General features: G+C 33.4%; 1 protein-coding gene across 2 annotated transcripts in view; it reads left to right on the top strand.

Annotated features, from left to right (window-relative positions):
• The window catches only part of EYS (eyes shut homolog (Drosophila)), a 2,062,375-nt gene that overhangs the window by 1,177,743 nt on the left and 873,170 nt on the right, over nt 1–11,462 (top strand). For both annotated transcript variants that reach the window (XM_011945635.1, XM_011945634.1), the window contains exons 25-26: nt 3,068–3,260; nt 4,389–6,143. In XM_011945635.1, coding sequence (XP_011801025.1) covers nt 3,068–3,260; nt 4,389–6,143 — 1,948 coding nt within the window. The remainder of the gene's footprint in view (nt 1–3,067; nt 3,261–4,388; nt 6,144–11,462) is intronic.

Raw genomic sequence — 11,462 nt, 5'->3', positions numbered from 1 at the left:
CACCACGCCTGGCTAATTTTTTGTATTTTTAGTAGAGACAGGGTTTCACCGTGTTAGCCAGGATGGTCTTGATCTCCTGACCTTGTGATCCGCCCGCCTCAGCCTCCCAAAGTGCTGAGATTACGGGAGTGAAACACCACGCCCAGCCCCTTCTCTTTTTTCTTAATTTAAATGTATTCTGTATCCATTAGGGTAATGGATCCTGTCGTTCTTGCGTTTTTGTTTGCTGTGGATATTTTTCCATTTAATGTTTAGGTTTTTATACACAAAAACTTCATTCTTTTGTTCTTTTATTTTTAGTTGACACATAATTGTACATATTTATGGAATACATAGTAATATTTCAATGCATGTATACATTGTGTAATGATAAAATCGGCAATTCGCATAATATTGAAGATATCTTTTTTGTGTGTTGGGAGCATTAATATTCTCTCTTTTAACTTTTAAAAACTTTGTATCAAATTAAGGGTTACAAGTGCAATTTTATTACATGACTATATGGTATAGTGATGAAATCTGGGATTTTAGTATATCCATCACTCCAATAACAGACATTGTACCCATAAGTAATTTCTCATTATCCACCCCCCTTGTCCTCCCCCACCTTTTAAAGGCTCCAGTTTTTATTTTTCTACACTCTGTGTCCATATGTACACATTATTTAGCTCCCACTTGTAACTGAGAACATGTGGGTATTTGTCTTTCTGTGCCTGGGTTGTTTCACACTGGAAAATGACCTCCAGTTCCATCCCCATTGCTGCAAAACACCTGACTTAATTCTTTTTATGGCTAAATAGTACTCCATTGTGTACATATACTACAATTTTCTTGATCCAGTCTTCACTGACAGGGTGATTCTCCATCTTTGCTATTGTGAATGGTGCTGTGATAAACATATTAATATATGTACCTTTTTGATATGATTTATTTTCCTTTAGATATATACCCAGTAGTGGGACTGCTGAATTGAATGGTAGTTCTATTTTTTAGTTCTTTGAGAAATCTCCATACTGATTTCCACAGAGGTTGTCCTAATTTACATTCCTACCAAAAGCATATAAGGGTTCCCTTTTCTCTACATCCTTGCCAACATCTGTTATTTTATGTCTTTTTAATGATAGCCATTCTAACTGATGTAAGATGATATCTCATTGTGGTTTTAATTGGCTTTTCTCTGATGATTAGTGACATTGAGCAGCTTTTCATATGTTTATTGGCCATTTGTATGTCTTCTTTTGAAAAAATGCCTATTTATGCCCTTTGTCCACTTTTTTTGATAGGGTTGTATTTTTTATCGTTTTTGAGTTGTTTGAGTTCCTTGTAAAATTATAAATATTCGTTCCTTGTTGAATGCATTGTGTGAAAACATTTTCTCTCATTCTGCAGGTTATCTGTTGACTCTGTCCATTGTTTCTTTTTCTATGCAGAAGATTCTTAGTTTAACTCAATTCTATTTGTCTATTTTTGTTTTTGTTGCTTGTGCTTTTGAGATCATACTGATAAAATCTTTGCCTATACCAATGTCCTGAGGTATTTACCCTATGTTTTCTTCTAGTAGTTTTATAGCTGGGGGGCTTATGCTTAAGTCTTTAATCAATTTTGAGTTGATTTTTCTATATGGTGAGAGATAGGAGTCTAGTTTTATTCTTCTTCATATGAATATCAAGTTTTCCCTGTTGAGGGTTTTTATGATGAAGTGATGTTCAATTTTTATCGAACTACTTTCTGCATCTATTGAGATATTTACATAGATTTTGTCCTTGATATTGTTGGTTGATATATCACACTTAATGATTTACATATGTTGAAACATCCTTGCATACCTGGGATAAATCCCACTTGATCATAGTGTATTATCTTCTTGATGTGTTGTTGTATTCAGTTCGCTAGTGTTTTGGGGATAACTTTTGCATCTAGGTTCATCAATAATAGTAGCCTGTGGATTTTTTTTTTATGTTCTTATCTAGTTTTGGTGTCAGGGTAATGCTGGTCTCATAGAATGTGTAAGGAAGAATTTCCTTCTCTTCAGTGTTTTGTAATAGCTTGAGAAGAGTTGGTGTTAGTTCTTTTCTAAAAGTATGATCAATTTCAGCAGTAAAGCCATCTGGTCCTGGGCTTTTCTTTGTTGAGAGAAGCAGTTATCTAACATCAGGAATCATCCGACATTTATACAAACTTCTTATGTGAGTTCAAAGTGACTATAGAATATGGAACTGTGAAACAACCACCACCTACATCTGAAACAAGAATTAAGCGTTCTGAAAAATGAGATGTAATCTTTAACAAATATTAAAACACTAAAGCAGGGATGCCTATTAGGTATGTCTTTAGTGTTAGGAAATAGACATGTATTAGTATTTTTAAATCATTTTTAAAATATTATTTTCTTACAAATAAAAATGATTCATATAGTATAACTAGTTTTTAACTCTACATTTATAAAAGTATCTCTCTGGTCCATTTGTACTTATTTATACAGCATCACAATTTTCATTCACAGTTTCTTCATGTGAAAGCTATTTTATAGGATATGGTAGAAATAGCCTTTTCATGTCAAACTAAAACATACAAAGATCATTCCTAATGCAAGCCAATACAAACTAAAATAATTTGCAAATCACAAGAATATGTTTTCAAATGTTCTGTTGCAGATACTGCATTTTACTTTAGTTTCCAACTAAATTTTACTTTTAGAGCAGAAAAGTTTTATAATTTGTAATGTGACTTTTTCTAATATATCCACATTAATTACCATACAGTACAAATTCCTCATTGAAAAACTATATTCTCAAAACACATGTAAAAATAGTATTTTGACTTAAAATTAAAGGAATTAAGAATAAATTTGGGCATTCAGCTGTGCATATCTCTAATTGAAAGGATTGAGTCCATTTTGAAATATGGGTAAAATTTACTATAGAGATTTAATTTTCAAGTAAAATACTTTATTTGAGCTATCCAATATGTCTATGAAAATGCAAATAGATTCCAAAACAAACTTTAAAATATCTCTCAGGAACAAAGAAACTGAACTTAATTTAATTACTGTAATTGTCATTTTCAGACCTGCTCCATTGGGCTTCTTTGTGGTGATGAAATAAGGAGAGTTACCTGTTTAACTCCCATCTTTCAAAGAACAGATCCCATTTCCACACAGACATATACAGTTCCCCCTTCTGAGACTTTGGTCAGTAGCTTTCCATCTATAAAGGCTACTAGAATACCAACCATAATGGATACTTATCCAGTTGTTCAAGGTAAGTAGAAATAAGATATTAAGAAGTTTGAGTTTGAAAAAGTTGTGTAGCAAAAGCATATTTTCTGAATTATTAAAATCTTTTTTTTCTGAGATACATGATTTTTAGGGGTGTAAAATTGAGCATTATTGGTTATGTGTCCTGTTTTAAGTTTTGTTTTAAGCAATGTTGTTTGCTAATACTATTTCTGGATCAGTAAAAAAATGTAAACTAACAGTTTTTATTCCACTGTCCACTGTGTAAATTTTAATAGACAACTGGACCTCCATCGCAGCACATTTTGTTTTAAAAGGGCATTGTGCTACTTGCTTCAGTGTGTCTTTACTTCATATTCTCTGAGTCATTAATGTAAATTTATATTCCTATTAAATTATTTGACTAACACTCAGATAAAAGATATGTGATTATTTTCATATTGTGAATTATTTTAATAACTTGAGGCCGTTTTTTACATGTCCAATTATTTAACTTTCTAAATCAAGTGATGTCATATTATAAACAGTACATTGTATATTAAATTCCAAATTTACTCTTCATGTAGTCAATGCCACTTCGGATAATCAGAGTAAGAACTGTAGTTCTTAGCAAGGAATTCTTTAAGAAAAAATAATTTTGAAGGCTATTGGATATTCTAAGTAGAAATGTACCTTGTCTATTTTTCATCTATGTAATTTCTATCCTTTTAAAAATTTAAATTGACATATAGTGTTATCTAATATAAACAGAACATTTTGCCTATTGAGGAAGTAAAACAATATTTCTAACATTTCTAACCTGATAGGTCAAACATTCATTGGTTGTGTCAATGCAAAGGAGTTGTAATTTTTCATGTTTTCTAATTCAAAGGAGTTATTTAGTTGGGAATATGTCAATTCTGTGTAATGCCATTTGTCCTGACTTTAGCCCTCCCATGGAGTGTAAATAATAGGAATCTTTGCATTTATGCAGTTTGTGAAATCATTAAACCTCCTCATATACTTTTATTAGAAATATGATTTAAAGAACCATATCTGTCTGCATATAATGGATGTAAGGTGGCAGTGCAATTTGCCTGAGATTTATCCCAGTGCCAAAGTGATTCATTTCTAATTCATTTTTCTAATCTTTTTGACTTTTTCCTTTTTGTAGGTCCAAAACAGACAAGCATTGTCAAGCATGACATTCTCCCAACCACTGGTTTGGCAACGTTAAGAATTAGCACACCCTTGGAAAGCTACTTACTCGAAGAACTGATTGTCACTAGAGAGCTTTCAGCAAAACACAGTCTTCTTTCTTCCACAGATGTGTCCTCTTCTCGATTCCTGAATTTTGGTATTCATGACCCAGCACAGGACAAAACATCGGCATCGCATATGCCTATTCGAACTTCAGCAGCCACACTAGGTTTCTTTTTTCCTGATAGGAGAGCAAGGACCTCATTTATCATGTCTTCCTTAATGTCAGATTTTATTTTTCCTACACAATCTTTATTATTTGAGAACTATCAGACTGTTGCTTCATCTGCTACGCCAACGACTTCAGTAATTAGAAGCATTCTAGGGGCTGATATTGAGTTAAACAGACACTCATTACTCTCCCGTGGATTCCTGCTTACAGCTGCCTCCATAAGTGCAACTCCAGTTGTCTCTAGGGGGGCTCAAGAGGATATCGAAGAATATTCAGCTGTTTCTTTAATTTCAGGAAGAGAGCACTGGAGATTGCTCAGCTCCTCGATGTCTCCCATTTTTCCTGCTAAGATAATTATATCTAAACAGGTAACCATCTTAAACTCATCAGCTCTGTACCGGTTCGGTACAAAAGCCTTCCTTCCCAGTGAATATCAGGCTATTACTGAAGCTTCAAGCAACCAGAGACTCACAAACATCAAATCACAGGCTGCTGATTCTTTAAGAGAATTAAGCCAAACATGTGCAACATGTTCTATGACTGAAATAAAATCCTCTCATGAATTCTCAGATCAAGTTTTGCATAGCAAACAGTCCTACTTTTATGAGACATTCTGGATGAACTCAGCGATATTAGCCAGCTGGTATGCACTAACGGGAGCTCAAACTATCACTTCTGGGCATTCATTTTCTTCTGCTACTGAAATAACACCATCAGTGGCATTCACAGAAGTGCCATCTTTATTTCCTTCTAAAAAGAGTGCAAAAAGAATTTTATCCTCATCCTTGGAAGAATCCATTACCCTATCAAGTAATTTGGATGTTAATTTATGTTTGCATAAGACTTGTTTATCCATTGTCCCTTCACAAACTATCTCTTCAGATTTGATGAATTCTGATTTGACTTCAAAATTGACTACTGATGAACTGTCAGTATCAGAAAACATTTTAAAACTATTGAAAATAAGACAATATGGCATAACTACGGGCCCCACTGAGGTATTAAATCAAGACAGCTTATTGGACACAGAAAAAAGTAAAGGATCTCATACACCGTTCAAACTTCACCCAAGTGATAGTTCTCTAGATTTTGAGTTAAACTTACGAAGTTATCCAGATGTTACTTTAAAGACATATTCAGAAATTACACTTGCAAATGACCTCAAAAATAATCTGCCACCATTGACAGGCTCAATGCCTGATTTTTCAGAAGTCACCACCAATGTTGCATTTTATACAGTTTCAGCAACTCCAGCACTTTCAATACAGATGTCTTCCTCCATGTCTGTAATTAGGCCAGATTTGCCATATTTTATAGATTATATGACCTCTCATAATAAAGAAGTCAAGACTTATTCAGAATGGTCCAAATGGGAACTTCAGCCTAGTGTGCAATATCAGGAATTTCCCACTGCAAGCTGGCATCTTCCCTTCACTAGATCTCTTACTTTGTCTTCACTGGAATCCATTGTGGCACCTCAACAGCTGATGGTTTCTGGTGAGTTTCTCAGTTTCTGTTCAGTAAACGTTTAGAAATGAGTTTCTTTTCTACAGAGAAGAAAGAGCCTGTCATGGTCACCAGGTGCTCTAAACAGCCTCGTTGTAATCAGGGCAGCAAGCAGTTCAATGGAGAAGGCACCTGCTGTTGTACCTGACACAAATGGTTATTCTTTATGCACTGCCACAAAGGCTACCAGATCAATACAGTAGTAGGTTGGAGACAGCTATACTGCTGGCAAGCAATCAGAAACTGAACTAGTTCAATTCATTACAACAGATCTTTCAAAGTTTAGAAATAACTTTTATTATTCTCATTTCTTGAAATAGCTTCTTTGTCAGGTTGAACACAATGTAACATACTCTTTCTAACGGTATCTTCGGTGGTGGTATTTTTTTATATGGGAAAGATGAAATCACTGGAACTTTATTGAGATTACCTGTCCTCTATGGCATGGTGTATCATTTTTAAATTTAAAGTTTTGATGTTTCATTTTATATAATTCAGAACATAAGTTAATGTCATGTATTTTATTTAACAAAAGCACTATACAAAAAATGAAAGAGATAATATCTGTGAATTTGAATTCAGAGCCTTGATATATTAATGACAAGCCAGTTTTCTTAGATAACAGTTCTTACTTTAAAGCACATTTGAAAGCACTAATCTCTTCTTCCCTTGTAATTGCTATCAAATTGGTAAGGATGTAAAAAAGGAAAAAGTTTAAAGAATTGCATTTATCAGAAATAGAAGATTTTTCATTATTTAAAGAAGTTCTATCTTGTGGAATTTTCAAGTGTTACTTTGTGGCAGTGAAATTAATTTTCCTTCAATGATAAACTTATAGTGTTTTGTGTCTGTGTATGTATGGTTGTGTTTTTTTGCTTCATATATTACCTCAACATTTAAAGGGTTTGGGTATGTAACTTATGGCTGAAAATTCAGTAACATGAAAGAACAAGTCATTCTATTTGGTATATTTAATATGATATAATTTTGTCTACAAAATTTCCTATGCATGATAAAATTAATTACAAATTTAAATGTGGCATTCTCCTTGTACTTTTACAGGCTGATAGCTTGTTGTTTAGCTGTTACAACTCACATACAATGCCTAATACATCATTTCCCACATATAAGGTTCTTGGTAAATGTAGCAGAGTTAAAATGTCTCTCAAATAATACATCCTATAGCCAACTCTTGGAAATAATCAGGGCACAAATTCTTAATTATTAGGAAATAAAACCTTAAGTTTGGTCTTTTAAAACATAATCTTGCTACTTTTCACTCTTCCCATTCTTCATTCCCATTGCAACTCTTGCAACTCTTCTTTGATTATTTTGACCTCACCTACATCTCGTAATCTCTTTCCAGTTTTCCATGCCTTTCTAGTCATTTAATCATTATGATAAATCATTTGCAAGGCATTTGTTGACATTTTCCAATATGTTTATCCACTGTGTTGATCAGGGTCACATCAGCGAATAAACACAGTCTAATTGGGTATTTGGAGAGAGTTTAATAGAGTGATTATTTATTAAAATGTGCGTAGAGTTTAAGGAAAACTAAGGATCTTATGGTTCTGAAGAGAGCAATAACAGCAAAGCATGGTTACCAGCACTGGGCCTAAAGAGACAGAGGAAAGAGAAGGATCAGAACCTAAAATGGAAAGCTTCTAGGTTACAGAAGCTGTGGCCTTTGGAAGTAGGACACAGGTAATCCAATATGGACAGACAGGGAGGAGACTAGACAATCCCTTTCCTGTTGTCTTCTAGTCTTTTGCAGGTGCTTCTTACTAACCAAAGCTGTTCAGTAGCTGGAGGCTAAAGCCAGTCCTTTGAATTGGTCTCCAGTGTTTAGAGGGTAGAATAAACAAGGGTGGAAAGAAGATCAGGAAGAGCAAATGTTGATGTATTAAATTCCTATGTTTGTCAGTTTCCAGCTTGTATTTTGTCAAAATTCATAATAATGGCTTGTTCCACTAAAATTCTTATGGAATTCCTCAACTAGGCTCTTAATTCTTCTAGGCAATCCTGATTAATTTTGAATTGGCTTCCTAAAATTTTCATCACAGTGATTATTTCAATTTTTTTCTGATCTTAGCATGAATATCATAGCCATCATATTTGTTTAGTAAATGAATTTATTTCTAACTTCTCAACTGACAAATACCATCTAGTCTAATTCATCTGCTTTCCAGACTTCATCTTAAAATTATCTGGCAATGAAGGAAAGAAAAATAGAAAAACTTGGTGATACAATTGTTCCAGAGCCCTGTGTTTAAAAGTGTATTCCTTATCCATGGATTTACTTTTACACCTCGTCAAAAATCAATCAATGATATACATGCGAGTCAATTTCTGGAGTCTTAGTTTTTCTCCATTAATCCATATGTCTTTCTTTTACCCAATTCCCAACTGTCTTGGTTACTATAGTATTTTCTTCTTTTAAAATTGTTTTACACAATTTAGATGCAGATGTTGTCATAGTAGTCATTGTTTGGTGTCTATGAAAGATTGGGTTCCAGGAACATGCAAGATACCAAAATCCATATATACTCAACTCCCTTATAAAAATTAATGTAATATGGCATAAAACCTACGCACATCCTCCCAAATCCTCATTACTATACCTACAAGGACATCTGTTTCTCCTCCAAAATCTTATAGTGCTTCTAAAGCTGGGTTGGCAAACCACTGCCCTTGAAATCAAATCTTTTTCCATGCCTGCTTCTTTAAATAAAGATTTATTAAAACACAGACATGCCTATTTGCTTACATATTATCTACAGCTGCTTTGATACTTAATGTCACAAAAGAATGAGTAGGTGTCAAGGAGACCATGTGGCCTACACAGCCTAAAATACTTACTGTCTAATACTTTGTAGAAAATATTTGTCAGTTCCTACCTGAAACATTTTCAAGGAGTTTAGTTAATGTCTGACTAAAGTAAGTACCATGGAAAAATCTACCTGTTTGCTTGTTTTCCTCTATATGTATTCCTGGTTTGTCCTTTGATTTTTTTTTTTTTTTAAACCAAGTCATTATCTGGGCATAATGTACTTATATCATTGTTTGATTTAAATCTAATTATAATACGCTTTTAATATAAATACAATGAGAAATATTTCCAAGATAGTAAGGGATTGCTATAGTATATATTTTATTACACATATAAGGATCTAGAAACATTTTATCATTGGAAAACCTAGGTATAGAGATATATTTTTGATAATAAAAGAAATTTGATAATTTAACACTGTATTGCTTATTGGAAATTTGTAATAAACCTAAAGTCAGCAAACTTAAAACTAAACAAATGTATAAATTTGAAACATTTTATAAAATTAAAAATATGGCTCATTTTTTATATACAGTCTTATAAATATGAACTGAATATAAAAAGGCAGTTGAAATATGTATTCATTCTGTTTATTTTATAGCATATATTTATAAAGAAAAGATATCATGTTTTTGGCCTAACTACTGAACTTCTCAAGAAAGATGCATAGTCAATATTTATTCCTCCCATAGGTATTTTTATTCTAACATGGTTTCTACAAAAAGAAAAGATCAATTTTTCATCTTTTAAGGATATATCCAATCATATTAAAATGAAAATATGCAAGTTTTCATTTATTATTTTTACTATTAGTTAAAACATGCAGTAATTATAATAAAACAGAATGTATTGTCAAGTTTTTATAAAACAGAAGTTAAAATTTCATTATTATAAGTTTTAATCAAAACAGATTTTCTTAGTAAACTTTGAAAATATCCTCAATTCGGCCGGGCGCGGTGGCTCAAACCTGTAATCCCAGCACTTTGGGAGGCCGAGACGGGTGGATCACGAGGTCAGGAGATCGAGACCATCCACACGGTGAAAGCCCGTCTCTACTAAAAAAATACAAAAAACTAGCCGGGCGAGGTGGCGGCGTCTGTAGTCCCAGCTACTCGGGAGGCTGAGGCAGGAGAATGGTGTAAACCCAGGAGGCGGAGCTTGCAGTGAGCTGAGATCCGGCCACTGCACTCCAGCCTGGGTGACAGAGCAAGAATCCATCTCAACAACAACAAAAAAAATTATATTGTTCCAGACAATGCTGATAAAAGGAAATAGAATAGAAAGTCTAGATATACATGCTATATATAAAACTACATCCAAGGGGGTGGGGGGGATTATGAGTCCATAGAGAAAGATTCTTTACTGAAATCTGTTGATGTATTGTGTTATTTTGAAAACTATATGTTTCAGACCAAAATAAATTCTATTAGGAATAACCACATGAAATTGCAAAACAAAACATTAAATGATCCGAATAAAAGTTTCAACACTTGTTTTAGATACAGTGGGTATATGTGCAGCTTTGTTACATGGCGTATTGTGTGACGCTGAGATTAAAGTACAGATCCCGTCACTCAAGTAATGAGCATAGTATCCAATAGGTAGGTTTTTCAACCCCTACAAGCTCCCTCCCCAGCTTCTACTAGTCCAAAGTGTCTACTGGTCCTATCTTTATGTCCATAGGTGCTCACTGTTTAGCTCTCACTGACACATGAGAACATGTAGTATTTGGTTTTCTATTCCTCTGTTAATTCACTTAGGATAATGGCCTCAAGCTGTATCCATATTGCTGCAAATGACAAGATTTTGCTCTTTTTATGGCTGTGTAGTATTCAATGGTGTATACGCACCACATTTTATTTATGAGTCCACCATTGACTGGCACCTGGGTTGGTTCTATGTCTTTGCTGTTATGAATAGTGCAGTGATGAATATACAAGTGTACATGTCTTTTTAGTAAAATTATTTTATTTTATTTTGAGTATATATCCAGTAATGATATTGCTGGGTCAAAGAATAGTATTTATTTGATCTCAAAATTGAAAGCGTTTAACTCTGAAAGCAAAGTTAGAAAATTATAAATTAAATGATGATAGTGAGTACATTTTATAGTACATTAACTAAAACTAGTACCTTTCTAAGCCAAAAAAAGATCTTAAGCATTTTTAAAGAAAATATATGCAGCTATGTTTTACCTTGTAAGACAGACATATGATTTTTAAGTGTTCTTTTAAATTAATGGCAAAATGCTGACCACTAGAGCAGTAAAACAATTTGCAAAAAATAACTATATGCAGTCAAATATATTGAAAAATTATTAAGAGCAACTCAGTACCAAATTCAAAATGTGACACAAATTATAACTACTTGTTAGTCTTTTTTTTTTTTTCCCCCCAATTGTAATGGTCTGAATTAGGAAAGTCACAGTGAAGGCACTCTGTTGGTGGGAGTGTAAATTGGCACCGTCTTTCTGGAGG

This window comes from Colobus angolensis, unplaced genomic scaffold (genome assembly GCF_000951035.1).
Source record: "Colobus angolensis palliatus isolate OR3802 unplaced genomic scaffold, Cang.pa_1.0 Scaffold241, whole genome shotgun sequence".
Lineage (NCBI taxonomy): Eukaryota > Metazoa > Chordata > Mammalia > Primates > Cercopithecidae > Colobus > Colobus angolensis.
This window is presented reverse-complemented; position numbering and strand designations above follow the sequence as displayed.